This window comes from Hydra viridissima, unplaced genomic scaffold (assembly GCF_058129835.1).
Source record: "Hydra viridissima isolate aposymbiotic clone 2 unplaced genomic scaffold, HvirCarnegie_v1 scaffold_5, whole genome shotgun sequence".
Lineage (NCBI taxonomy): Eukaryota > Metazoa > Cnidaria > Hydrozoa > Anthoathecata > Hydridae > Hydra > Hydra viridissima.
The window spans coordinates 7,619,678-7,634,198 of NW_028324304.1; the positions used below are offsets into that span (position 1 = coordinate 7,619,678).

Sequence of the window (14,521 nt, forward strand, 5' to 3'; positions counted from 1 at the left end):
AGAATGTAAGCTCATTCAAAGAATTTGGTTAAAAATTAATTTAAAATATTTTGTTAAAAATTAACTCAAAACATTTTGATCGTTTCTTTAGTTTTTTGCAGAAACAACCCCATTTTGATCGTTGCTTTTGTTTTGCTATTTCTGAAACGTCTCCCAGAGATTTTGAGTGATGTAGAGTAAGAACTACTAAACTAAATAAAAAAAGGTTTAAATAAAGCAGAGAAAACCAACTTTATATAGATAAAGCTCACGTAAAAATATAAAAGTTTTACAAATTGCTTAAAACAAGCAGCTTAAATAAAACTACCGAACTACAATTTTTAACCAGTAAAGCAAGCTGAAATAAAATGTGATCATTCATCAGGAGGCGACTTGGTAACTGTAATAATATTGATATTCTCCAAATCTCTATTGTTTAACTCTACTTTAGGGCCGGGAAAATTTCGAACTTTACTAGATAAAGTCCAGCTCTTCCTCGCCTTCACAGTCAAAACCATGGATTCTGGGATATCATAGCTTCGTATTTTTTCCCAAACACACGAATGGATTTCTTTTGTATTCTTCACCTAAATTGTTAAATAAGTTTACAATTAATAAAAAGGCAATTAACGCGCTAAAGATAAGCTATTCAAATTCAAATTTATAGCTCAATCGATTACTCATCAATTTCTTAAAAAGATGTTCGTAATCACTTATTCTGTCATTTATTTAGCTAACCATATCGTTGCGTTTCAGCAATTTTATAAATTTATTTTGATAGCCAGGACCAGATTAGACTAATATGAGGCCAACAATTTAGTTGGCTAAATCGAATTTCTTGGTTATTAAAAGCATGCATTAGAGCATTGTAATTTGTATTCATTTAGATGGTTCTATAGATTTTTCAATTTGAAAACTGATTAGATCAGCGTATTGCATATTCAAAAACTACTTCATAAAACAGGATGTGGTATTTAGTAGACTCATCTGAAGTATGTGGCATTGTGACGTCACAACTTATTTAATTGAGGAAAAGTTTCTCATTAAAAGTTTCTTTAATAAAAATAAGAATTTATTTTAAGTATAGATTTTCATGTGTGTATTTAGTAAAAAATACTTACATGAAAATCTTTATAAAAAATATTACATATATATACACTAAAAAAACTTCAAAATTTACACTAGAGTTAGGGTAAGGCGATTTTTTTTTTGTTGAGCACGGAATTTTTTAGAAAAGTTTTTAAAATTGTTTTACCAACGTAATTTTTGCAAATTTAGTGTTTATAGGATTGGCCACCGATTACAAGTGTTAAATGAATTCGTGTTTATTTCACGTGCGCACCTGGTTTTATTCAAGATGAGTTATGTTTTGACCTGAACTCATGTTTCCTAAAGAATCCCAAAAGTTAAAAAATCATGAAAAAAAAGCTAAAAAAATCAAAAAAATTTTTTTGATAACATTTCTTACAAGAAACAAACAAAAAAAAAAAACAACAACAATAAATAACTGTAAATTTTTTTTAGTTTTATAAAAATTTATTGTAAATATTTAATAAGTATCTACAGTAAGATCCTTTAGACTCAGATACTTTTAGGTAAGTTTGATGATTTAAAGCAAACTATAAGTTGCACACATTAAAAACAAAAATTTTAAATTTCCTAGAAAATATTGCAGTTGAGTCCATATTTAAAATTACTTACTGATTGATCAATATAGTCACACCATCCGCCAAAATCTTTTTTGCTGCAAATCTTGATTACATCTTTTGGGAGTTCTTTGTGGTCAATGAATAGCTCCTTAACATATGTCTTTTCTTCACAAATGTAACCCATGGTAAGTGGTCCGCTTATGTTTCTATACAAATATTCTGAAAAAAAATTCCAAAAAGCATCCCACACTCTTTGTATCTTAAAAACTTTGGACAAATTGTATAACTGCAATAAATACACTAAACATGATTTAACTTTTAAAATTTTCATATAACTTTTCAGAAATATTGAATGAAAAACTTAAATAATGACAAGAAATTGTTTTGCAAACATAAACAGTTATTAGCAGGATGATTCATATTCCATTTAAAAAATCCATGAGTTTCAAAGGTAGTTGGTTTTTCTTGTTCTTTTTTAACTACAGATTAAAGCTGTGAAACTTTCTTAAAACCTGAATGTATTTTGGGGCTGCTGAAAGAGTGTTTTATACTCACACATTTTTATCACTAAGTCTTTCTTAACTTTTGTGCATCTTAATGGAAGACCCCAAGACAATTTTGAAAGCCGACTGTTGCCAGCAGGATGTTTTGAGAACCAAAAAAAAAAGGAAACATTTTGTCAAATGGATGCTGTGAAAACTGTAATGTCAAAGAATTTCATAGCAACTTAAATTTTGAACACTTTACATAATTTATGCAGGCATCTGAAGATAAAAGATCAATAAGATATAGTAAATTTAGTGACATAGCACTACACAACAGAATACTCAAAAACAGTTTATTGGACCAGATTTAAATTTATTCTTCGAAAGTGGCTGAAAATGCAAAGAGTTGGTATATCAGGATGCCAAAACAACTATGAATGCACTTAGAGTTGGTAATGTCAATGCAGTAAGGGGAATAGCTCTTGCATTAAGAAATAGTTCTTCTATCAGACTGTGGAAAATCGCCAGAAGCAATTTCCAAACCAATGAAAAAAAAATCTGCTCAAAAGAAACTGGCATCATTAAGACATTCGATGTAAAGAAATACTATGAACACTATATTATTTCAAATGATCATCCTAGAACTCTTCTGTGCATAATAATAACTGACCTTTCATAACTTAGTTTGGGTTTTTATGATTGGAACTTCACAACTACACTTAAAGGAATTGTGGAGATCTTTTAAAAAAGACCTCCATGCTTTTCTTACCCATTATGCCTAATACATTAACCTTTGAGATAAGAGCTAAGACTTTTTTTCCCATACTGCATTTTAGTGTGATTACAACTCTCTGTTTGCCTTCACACAATGGCCAACTCTCCTTTTCTTTCCATTCTTGTGGAAGGGGAAGGAAAAGGAGAATTGGCCATCGGACAATATTACTTCCTAGGTTGCCAGGTTTGACAATTCTGGTTGGACAACATTACTTCCTACCTATTCACTATTATTAAATTAGAAAAGGTTAATTTGATTTGAACTACTGTTTGATTGATCTGAGTTAATAACCAAACTTATTACTATACATTCTGCAAAGATTACTATACACAGAGAAAAAATGGATTACACTAAAGATGGGCTCAAACAAAACAAAAAAAAAACAAATACTTGGGGACAGATAAAGAAAATAAATTTTAACATATCTGTTAAAAATCTTTAGATGGTATCATTTTTAATAAGAACAAAGACACTTAACTTAAGTTTAAGTTCATAGTTTAACAAATTAAATTAAAAAAAGGTATAAATAATTGCATAACTAAAACTATGACCTACCAATCTCATTTGCAGAGGCAAAAGAGGAACTAGTTGCTACAATAATATGACCAGCATATATATTTACACGAGCACCACCAGGAATATACAGAGATTTTGGATTGAAATGATCTGACATACTAACTAATCCAACTTTCTCTAAGAAAAAAGAAATTAAATTACTAATAGCAATCTTTATGGCTAAAATAAAATAGTAAAGATAATCAAGAAACACAAGTTCATTAGTTTTTTATATGTAAAATATTTATGACAATCTCTGAGTAAATTAAGTTTTTAAAAAAACAACCAACCTTTAGGATCAATTTGTACACAAGAACCAGCCTTTGATAAATAAGAAAAAAAAACACATTATACTACACACTGAACATTACATATACACACAAATTAAAGCAAAGCTGCTCAAAGTTGAAACCTACTTGCTTAGAACTAATTTTAAGGACATGCTACTTAGAAGTACAGTCCTCACTAATAATTTAAAATTGATAAGTGTAATATAACCCTTAAAAAAGTTAGAGAGAGGTGTTGAAAACAAGCTTATAATTTTTTTATAGGTGTATGGTGAACAAGTATAAATTTTTATAAGGTTTTTTTAAAAAAATCAAACTGAGATTATTTTGCTGGATTAATGAGCAATATTGTTAATCAATTCTATTCTGGTAATCCTTTAAGATGAACTACATTCTCCTTTTAGTTGAATTAATAATTTTTTTTTGTAGAGCAAACTTTCATATCATTTCAAGCCTTCAATTGACTTTATCACAAAACAAAAAGCAGGATTGTCTTTCTTCAGAACATAAATCATCTTTTACTATCCAGCTAACCAAAGATATTTTGGCTAATTGACATAATTGTCATCAGGATATTGTTTGTGTATAAACAGAATCAAAACATCTTTAATTGCAATCTTTTTTGTACATATTTTGTTAACTGAATAACCAAATTAAGCTTGGTTAATAGTCTAGTCATAATCTTAAAACTACTTGTAAGCCAAACTAATACTTTGCTCTAAAATTTAGCTTTTCTTTTATAATTGAGGTTTGGAGAAACATTCTTGGGTTTCTTTGAGTCATTGCTTCCAATAACTGAGAAGTTTCACAAAGTAAAATAATATTTGTCATCCAAAATAAAAATATCATCAAAAAACATTTTATAAAAACATCCACATTTAAGGCAAGAACTTTTGAATTTCTTGGTTCCTTTTGTGATGGATGCTTTGAGATAACTGTCAAAATCAAGAAGCAAGCTGCTTGATTTTACTTTTTGTCATATTTGTACTTTTTCTTTTCAAAGTTTTTTTGATTTTCACACTCAGTCCACTTGCATCTTTTAACTACACAATATACAGTTATTCTTTTCAAAACATTTTCCACTTTAAAAAGATAAAACATAAAGAGTGTTCCTTGTGTACTGTTATTTTTGTAGAACTAGTTATGCATATTTTCATACATCCACCATCTTCGAGCCCATTTTTATTAAAAAAAAAAAAAAAGCCATTTTTCATTAACACATTTTTTTGTAATTAAAGATTGTCTAGTTTACATAAACATTAAGACATGTGTTTGTATTTAAACTTTTGCACATAAGCCATGGCATTTTGTGCAGTTCTAGTTTTAAGGGAACACCTGTTAATATAATGGAAGAGCAAACCAAAAAAAAACAACAACTTTAGTTTACTTCTTTAGTTTGGCTTTTTATATCTTTATTTTGTTGAATTTTATCATCTAGTGAATTAAGAGTTTTTGTTTAATAAACAGTTTTAAAAAGGGGATCATTTAATATTTTGATGCTGTATCATGTTATCAATAAACAGAAGTGAAGTTGATGTTGTCCTTTGGTAATTTTTTTGAACCCTTTCAATAGATTTAATAAATATACATTTTTCTTTTTAACCTTTTATTGATGGCTGTAACTACACCAAAAACAAATTCATGTATTAAAATGTTGTCTTTTCTTTAAAACTAAGTGATCCAAAATGTGACTTTAGAGTAATGGGACTTAGAAAGAACTTCAATAAAAAAAAATGATACTAGAGGTTAAAATAAAGACAAAAACTGTTCCATTGCTTTGCAAAAACAACAACTGATATAACTTTTGCAAATAAAAAAAAGGAACTAAAAATTTTAATTACCATATAAGGATTTTCACAGCCTCGAATGTATTCTCCAGTAAGATCTTCTTTTTTTGTAATAGTGAGTGAGACATAGGTTTTAGTTTTAATATCAATAACAGTAGGACCTTTAAATATGAATGCTAAACAAATAGAAAACACATTTATAAAAACAGCTAAAGAAATAAATAAAAATAGAACTTCAAAAATAATTCTTAAATGACTGTAGTTTAAATTTTTTTAAATTAAAATTTATATAAAAAGTAATATAATAAAAGTAAAAAATAAGGTTATTGAATAAAAATGACAGATTAAATAAACATATTAAAAAGTCTAACTTGTAATACAATTATAATAAATTCTAACTAAATATATCTAACTTTTTTTGTTAATTGCTATTGGGAATGATTTATTATTTCTACTTATAAATATAAAAACATTTGTAAATGAAAAGCAAGCCAAATTGTAAATCATATATAAAAAATAAACAACATCAACATAAGTAATAAACAGAATAGATAAAAGAGACATTTTGAAGCTTCTTAATTGTGTTTAACAAACCTCTTTAAGCTAGCATGCATTCAGAAAACAAACCAAGCCATGCACATTTACAACTGATGTAATGATGCTACCACATAAGAACAAACAAGTGTAAAGGCACAAACAACTGATAAATATTTCTAACAATACTTTTAAAATAAATTACTAGAATAGTCATCACTACAGAGCTTTTGACAACATAGCTAATCTTGTTTATTTAGGGTGCAGCTACAATGTTATGGAGATGTTTGTTAAAAATAAAACAATTTGGAATTGTTAAGTAAAATAAAATGTGAAAAAAATTAATCTAATTCTTATGATCTGCTTCATAACAAAAACATCTTAAAGAATTTTACCAAAAATAATAAAATTACCTTTGCCTGTTTTTGGATACAATATCACTTCATACTTGGCTGAAAAAAAAAATCTAATTTCACAAAAACTTTAGAATATGTAGATTTTTATGCATACAGTAGAATCTTAATGTAACAAACTAAATTCTTAATTCCCTCAGGCTAGGTTACAAGACTTTTTTTATTCAGTTTTATGCTTTATAATACAAAATGATAGTAGTGTAGTGTTTTATATTTTGAAATTATTAGTTGAAATAAATCTATTGGGGAAATTTTGTTGCAATCTATTTGGAAAATTTTGTTGCAAGCAATTATAAAATAATTATATAAATTTAGGAGATAAAATAATCTCATAACCTTAACAGAGGATACACAAAGAGTTTAAAAACTTATCTAAAATACTTTTGATAATGGGAAAGTAAACAAAAATTTTCTTTCAAATTATCAAATTTGAATTCATTTTAATTTACATTTTAACTACAATTTTATATAGTTTTAAAAAAATCTTTATTGAATTAATATTGATATTTGAAATTTATGCAAAAAAGAAAATATTACTTTAACATTTCCAAAATGCATTTTAGATGATAGCAATACATTCATAAAAATAGTTATAAAAAAAAACTTTAAATAACTTACGAGGAACAAACATAGATTTTAATTTTTCTACCCAGTCGTATTCACTGGACACTTCATGAAAACTGTAGTTATGTTTATTTGTTTTAAATTGGAAAATTTCACCCTCCAAACCCACTTTCCTGCAAGCAATAACATATGACCCGCCATCATCTACTTTTAGGTCATTAGCAAACATTTTTACGTAGGCATCAATAAATGAGTATTCTCCAGGAAAACTGTAGTATTTTGAAACACAGCAAGTCTTACATGTTTTAGTTACATCACTAACAAAGAAAAAAAAAAAGCATGTCAAAGTTTACCATAATGACGCTATATTTAAATAGTCGAAGCTTTATAATTCAGTCATACAAAATTCTCACAATGACCTTGAAATTTGTTAAAAGTTGAATATATTTACTTACCTAGGTAAAAATCTACTGATGTATAATTTTCTACAAAGTATTGTAAATTTTCTCTTCGTTAAGTATTCAATTTACAACTATTTCATTAAGAATATTTAGTTTAGCTCAATTATATTTCTGATCGTAGACATTTTAGACTCATAGAAAATAATATTATATTTTTGATCCTAGGCATTTTTGAAAAGATTCCATGGTAACACATTTTCTGAAATTTAGATCAAACAAGGGGACTTTTAAAAAAAAAGAAGTTTTTCATTTTACAAACTTTTTTTTCTGTTTGCATAAAGCCTCCAGTAGGAAAACTTTTTTTTCAACTAAAGTTGTATCAATCATATTTTGCAAATAGCAATCAGTTAAATTAAACCTTGTTTACACTTCTTACATAAATCATCTCTAAAGCCTCAATCTTACTATTGAGAGAAAATGTTGACCAACAATTGACTCTCAAAAAATGACTTGTCAAAACATATACCTGGATAATAAAAAGCATAAAAATAGTGACACTGATTTTATTGTAATTTTTGTTTTTGTGTCTGAAAAAATAAAATAAATCAGTTTTAGGGGTTTAAATATTTATAATGACATACAAAATTTTAACAGACATTAATGAATATTTCAAATTAACTTTTCGTGATAATATATTTATCATACTAAGCTGTAATTTCTAAGTAATTTCTTATACTTTCATGATAAAATGTTAAGGTTAGAATTTTGTTAGTAAACATTCAAAACTCACTCTAACTAAGGATAAAAAAAACTTCTTCTGATTCAATTCAATATAACTACCTACCTTGTCATTGGCTTTAGAAAATAATCCAACCATTTTTTATCCATCTTTCTCATCTCAGCTACTTTTCTTAACGAAGCATTATACATAATTTCATATATTGGTTTATTCTTTTCTTTTAATAACTTTGGATATAATCCTATAATTCGGAGAGCAAACATTTGTCTTTGCATTGAAAGAATCAAAAATTCTTGAACCTTTAGAAGGCATCGGTCACATGAATCTTGTTTATTACAATTTTCTTTGATGGATACTTCTAAATCAATTAGGATTTTTCCACCCTAAACATAACATAAAGGTGTATTATACCACACACACACACACACACACACACACACACACACACACACACACACACACACACACACACACACACACACACACACACACACACACACACACACACACACACACACACACACACACACACACACACACACACACACACACACACACACACATACATGTATCTAGACTAAACATATGGTAAAAAGTCTTCATAAACTGCAATTATTTAATAAACACAACATAGATATTACCTGATCTTGATTTAAAAACAAATTCTCTTTTTCATTAATGAACTTTTCTAAATCTGAGTTTTTTATATGATTAGCCTTTAACACTGCTTCAATATCAATTTCAGCTTGCTGAATACCACGTAAATAATACAGTGTGGCTGCTCTTATCTCATCATCTTTAAACTTTTGAAAAGCTTGATTAATTCCTTCTATTATGAGTTCTGTTTGCGATTTTGCTTTAAAAAGAAAGTTAGTCATCAGTCTAAATTAGTCAACTAACTAAAAAAAAAGAAAAAAAAAAAAAAAACCAAAAGTATTCTGATATTGTATAAACATGGACAAAATGCATGAAAACCTTTCACACACAATAGAAGCTTTCACATCAAATCTAACAACCTGCAGCATTAAGACAGAAAATTAGAATGGAGAAAAATGCAGAACAGAAGAATTTCAGAATGCGAAATGTACTCTTAGTGTGACAAAATTACAGAGCCAAAAGAAATCAGAATTGAGAAAATTTAGAACAGAAACATGCCAGAACAGATACAAGAAAAAAACAGATTAAAAAAAATGTCAAAACAGAAAAAAATTGGAACAAAAAAGTATAAAAAATGATATAGTCTGAAAAATTGGTTTTCTGCTTGAAACTGAAATTGAAGTTGAATTGTTCCAATTTTAGGAAAATTTTATTCAAAGATATTAAAAATTACACTCTTAGACAATTATTTGATCATGTTTGCAATATTAGTGCAAACAAGCACTAGGGAGTATAAGGTAAAATCAATTGTCTAAAAATCCTTGCAGAAATGTTTTATGAAATTGGAAGTAGTAACGGACCAATGCCCCAGGTCCTGGCCAAAATGAAAAGAAAGTAAATTAGTTACTATGGTAAGTAAAAAAGAGTTTACTTCTGCAAAAGGTTTTATTATTCAAGCTGTTCTTATCAAACTTAATTCTTATCACAAAGTAGCATCTCAGGTTAATGTGTTCATAGTTTATAAATTTACAAAGAAATTTCTATCTGAATAATGGAAAACAAGAAACTGTAAAGCTAAGAATTACCACAAAAAGAAATTTGTGAATTTGTTCACAGCTTAACCTAAAAAAAAAGAGAGATATGGCTTTGAATTCTGAAATATTTTTGAGTTATAAAGTAAAATGTAGACAAGAAAATGAAGGATATTGAGCCAATCATTTGAAAGCCAGTAAAGAATCTATTGAATTCTGTAAAGAATACAAATACCTGAGATGAGTTTGTTTATTAACAACTGGACTCCAAAGAAGTGGAGAAAAATTACCTAGACCTGTTCAAATCAGATAGAACTGTGGATGATTTTTTTTTCTAATTAGTAAACATAAAGTATTAACTGCCAACTTTAAAAAATTACAGAGAAAAGATGATTGTAAACGTTTTAGTCAATATTCAATCAGACCTCAAATATGGTAATATTTGAGGTCTGATTGAATATTGACTAAGATTTAAAGTCGACAAATAAACAGGATTACTTTCAGATGATTAAGGATTCTTGATTTTTTTTACCTTTTTTAGACCCAAAAGCACATAAACCAGCTGAAATAAGAGACAGAATTGATCCAACTAATGCACCTTTAGGGCCAGCATATGCTAGGATAGAGGAAATCATATTTAAACCACCACTCACAGTTTTTAACCAATCTTTATCCTTGACTCCAGTTATTACTGTAACTAGACCACTTCCAACTCCTTTAACCAAATCTGTAAAAAAAATATATATTCTATATATGAAGAGTTTAATTTTCATAACCTTTGGAAACTGCAAAACATCTACATACATCTAACATCTACCTGGACAATCTATATAAGATTATTAAGACAATAATAGTATAATCAGAATCATTCAATTTAAAAATTTTCAGGTGTTTTTATATATAGCATATTTATTAGGTAAATTTTACCTATGCTTTATTTCAAGAGTATCAAATATTTATATATATTGTGCATGTGTTTATACCAATATTTTTTTTAGCTTTCTCTTTTGCTTTCTCTTTTTCTTCTGGTGATTTTTTACTTTCTTTTCCAAATACTTTTTTCCCTGAATCATACACTTCCTTGAACTTTGTTTTCAGCTCCTTTGTATTAGATAAAAGAGATAATGAGTTTTTACCACTGCTGGATGAATTTTCATTCTAAAAAAAAGTTCCAATATTAGTGCAATTATTATGGCACTTAGGTTAGACAGAAATTTAGTACAGAGTTCACTCTAAGAAATGATGGGATACAGCATGGAATTCTATTAAATAAGAACTATCTCTTATAATCTCCTAATCTTATAATCTCCAAAAGTAAGTACTGATAAAACTTTTACAATAAGATAATTATATTATTAAATAAGGCTACAGCTTTATCATTTGTTGGAAAAAAGAAAAATACTTGACAAATATTATTTATCTTTTTTATATTCTAGTTTTCAAAATACAAAATGTGAGATTAATAAAAATTTTAGATTTCTCTCATTTTAAAATATACTGTAAGTATTTGTACAGGAGCAATAGTGAAAGATTTGAGTCTAACTATTTGTTTTCAAAAAATTATTTACCACAGAAAAGTTATGCATAAATTTTTTATACCAATTATAGGTCATTACTAAAAAATAGATAACTGGAAGGAATTTATCTAGATTATTTAAAGGGATAGAATGTGAATATGTCTTATTGATCTAAAATATTATAGATCAGCAATTTTTGAAATGTTTTTGTTTCTGCTTTAGTTGCAAATATTGATTTTTAAAATTGGAATGTTTACTTTAAAATTGCTATCTCCTCTAAAAGACCAACTGATGTGTGTGCGTATGTGTCCGTGTGTGTATGCATGTGTGTGTATGCATAGATATATATACATAGGCATATATACCTATCTATGTCTACATCTATCTATGTCTATATGTCTTTAACTATCGATATCTGTGTGTGACAGAAAACTTTTTAGTATAGTTCTTTAGTGAATACCTTAAATAAATTCTTGTTTTAATTTTTTTTTTTTTTTGAGGTAGGCTTTTTTGAAAATTTAGAGGAATTTAGGTCTTTTTAATTATTTTCATCTATTTATGATACAGGAAACAATTTTATTTAAAAAATAAATAATCAAAATGTTATAAACCTAGAATACGTGCAAAAAAAGACAAATACTGATTAATTTGAAAATCCTAAACACATCAAGAATTGCTAGAAACTATTTTGAAGCCCTCAAAAACCGTTTGGAGGATTGATAGTGGTATTATTCCTGATTAAAAAAATGTAAAACTTGAAATCTTTTGCATATACGTCCAAGAGAGAAGATTTTATTTGAAACTTCTCTCCCACATACTTGAAAGTAAATGAGAGCATTCAGTTTATTTAACATTTCTAAATCATTCAAAAAATCAAAAGTATATAATATACATAAATGTTATTTGTACATTCAACAAATAGGAACATTACAGTGGTACAGTGCTTTAAATTTTGTGGCCTTTTTATACAGAGATCTATTCTAGTATAGAATACTTTCTTAATTCTAAGTAGCAAAGTATCCTGAGAATAGTAAAGAAAAAACAATCATATTAACAATGTTAATCCTAGTTTCTATAAAGGAATACTCTGTCAATGAAAAGAACATTAGATCATTTTAAATTATTCCTGGCAACAAATTCATAAAGTCTTAATTTCTGGTGAAATGAAAAATTAATTTTCTACTTTAGAGATTCTTGCTATTGTAGTCCACCAGACAAATTTGCAGCCACTTTCAGTACTATGGATGGTCAATTAATCTCTTATATCTATTAAAATGAGTCTTGAAGCTGTGGTGAAGTGTTTCAGTAGCCTGCTCACTATATTTACCAAGGGAGTCTTAACTCTTTTGCATAAAGTGTTGGATGTGGCAAAACACTGCATGGACTTTTGGAGTAATACTTACTCTGTAAAGAGTTAGATAAGTGGGCTGAAATGCTGATTTTTTCAATATAGTCTGATTCCAGTGACATTCCAAATCAGGCAGACACCACTGCATCAAATTTTGTAAGTGAATCAACAACCTCAAAAATTTTGAAGGCACTCTCTTCTTCTGGAAGTCTCTGAAAGACATCAACATTTTTGAGATTTCTTCATTTCCAGTAAACTGACCTCCATGGAAAGACTGAAGCTTGATTTGAAGAGCCTAGGACCACTCATCAGCTTTAGACAACTCTTCCTTCAATGCTTTGAACAGATGGTTGAGAACTCCAAGGAGAAGATGGAGTTTGATTAGTGGAATGAAATCCAAGACCATAGCATTGTCAGCCATAGCTAAAAGAGGCTCATGAACCACATTCATAAAATCTGTCGCTCTCTTTTAAGTCAAGTCCAAGCTTCACAATGTGATGAGTGGAGAATTGGAATTGAAGCAGGACGTCATTCGGAAGCTCTCTTAGGTTTTTGCAGTGCACAACTAATTGCTTCCTTTTCTGTGATTTGTTATTGCAGACCACAATTTCAGTTTGCAAGAAATGAAAAGACAGCCTCTTTCCAATCTCACTAAACCTTGCTTGAAAGTTGGGTTCAACATGATTTTTGGTGACATGGTTTATGGTAGAAAGGATAAAAAATTAGAACACGTTGTTTGGTTTCATGATGGTTGAGGTTGTTCAGAGGAAGACTCCAGTGGGTGTTTTTCATAGAACTTTAAATGCCCTATTTAAAAGATCAGGCAGTCACAGTCCTGTTCACATGTTGAAAGTCAAACTTTTATGGTGTTAAATTGAAACATTAGAGGGAGTGCAACATTCTCACCATTTTTCTGCTTCCCTACATGTGTCACAAGTACCTTTTAGAACTTGTGAGTCTGAAAAGTTGAATTTGGTGTTAAGCACGATATCCAGTGTAATAATCAATTGATCATTCAACTCTCTTGTATACTTTTTCATGCAAAAGATGCAAACTATTTTTCTACAGTTTTCATGAATTTTCTTTGAGCTTGGCATTATTAAGAACTGTTGCTAAAATTTTGTTCTATACAGGGCTAATTCTAAAAGTAAAATAACAAGATATTTGCTATTTCCCAAAAAAATTCTTTGGTAATATTAAAATATTATAAATACCAGGAAAGCGAATTAATTTGAAAGATTGCTAATATAGTGTTTATGGAAAACTTTAGTGACATTTTTATTTAGAAATTTTTATTCAGAAATCAAGCGAGACAAATCACATAAAGACTGATTTGTAAGCAAGTCTTATAACTCTAAGTGTATAGTTTATCAATTTTCTAGTTGACCCATCATAGATGCATTACTAATTTACTATAAGGAATAAAAATGCACTAAGATAAGCATGAACAAGTTGGTGTTTAGCTTAGTTCTAAACCTAAGGTGTCTTATGTGTGACTATTAGTCACCTTGGCATCAATTAAACCTACTTACAATCTAAAGAAGTCTTTATTATGTACTCCAGCAATTTTATACTTTTTTAATTGAGCATTTACCAATGCAAAACTATTTTGAACAAGTACTAATATAAAAGTGATTTTTTTTTTCTTTTCAAGTCATAAAAACATTCTGATTCTGTAGTGGAACAGTTAAATCATTAAAAACTGATACTAATCTGAACCATGTTAATGCAGAACCAATAGGCAGTAGATACATGCATTTTAAAAGTATGCTAAACATTTTTCAAAAAACTATACTATTACTATTTTATTTCATGGTAAAAAATCATTGCATTACTTTAGACTATATAGTGGTTTATTAA

At 28.2% G+C, this 14,521-nt stretch overlaps 1 protein-coding gene across 1 annotated transcript in view; it reads right to left on the bottom strand.

Moving 5' to 3' along the window:
- The window catches only part of LOC145189564 (uncharacterized), a 62,179-nt gene that overhangs the window by 37,520 nt on the left and 10,138 nt on the right, over nucleotides 1–14,521 (bottom strand). The window contains exons 3-13 of the mRNA XM_090089065.1: nucleotides 10,780–10,954; nucleotides 10,329–10,523; nucleotides 8,810–9,024; nucleotides 8,274–8,551; nucleotides 7,083–7,345; nucleotides 6,465–6,503; nucleotides 5,572–5,693; nucleotides 3,734–3,764; nucleotides 3,444–3,581; nucleotides 1,681–1,847; nucleotides 357–566 (exon numbers count right to left, since the gene is read on the bottom strand). Coding sequence (XP_089945191.1) covers nucleotides 357–566; nucleotides 1,681–1,847; nucleotides 3,444–3,581; nucleotides 3,734–3,764; nucleotides 5,572–5,693; nucleotides 6,465–6,503; nucleotides 7,083–7,345; nucleotides 8,274–8,551; nucleotides 8,810–9,024; nucleotides 10,329–10,523; nucleotides 10,780–10,954 — 1,833 coding nt within the window. The remainder of the gene's footprint in view (nucleotides 1–356; nucleotides 567–1,680; nucleotides 1,848–3,443; nucleotides 3,582–3,733; nucleotides 3,765–5,571; nucleotides 5,694–6,464; nucleotides 6,504–7,082; nucleotides 7,346–8,273; nucleotides 8,552–8,809; nucleotides 9,025–10,328; nucleotides 10,524–10,779; nucleotides 10,955–14,521) is intronic.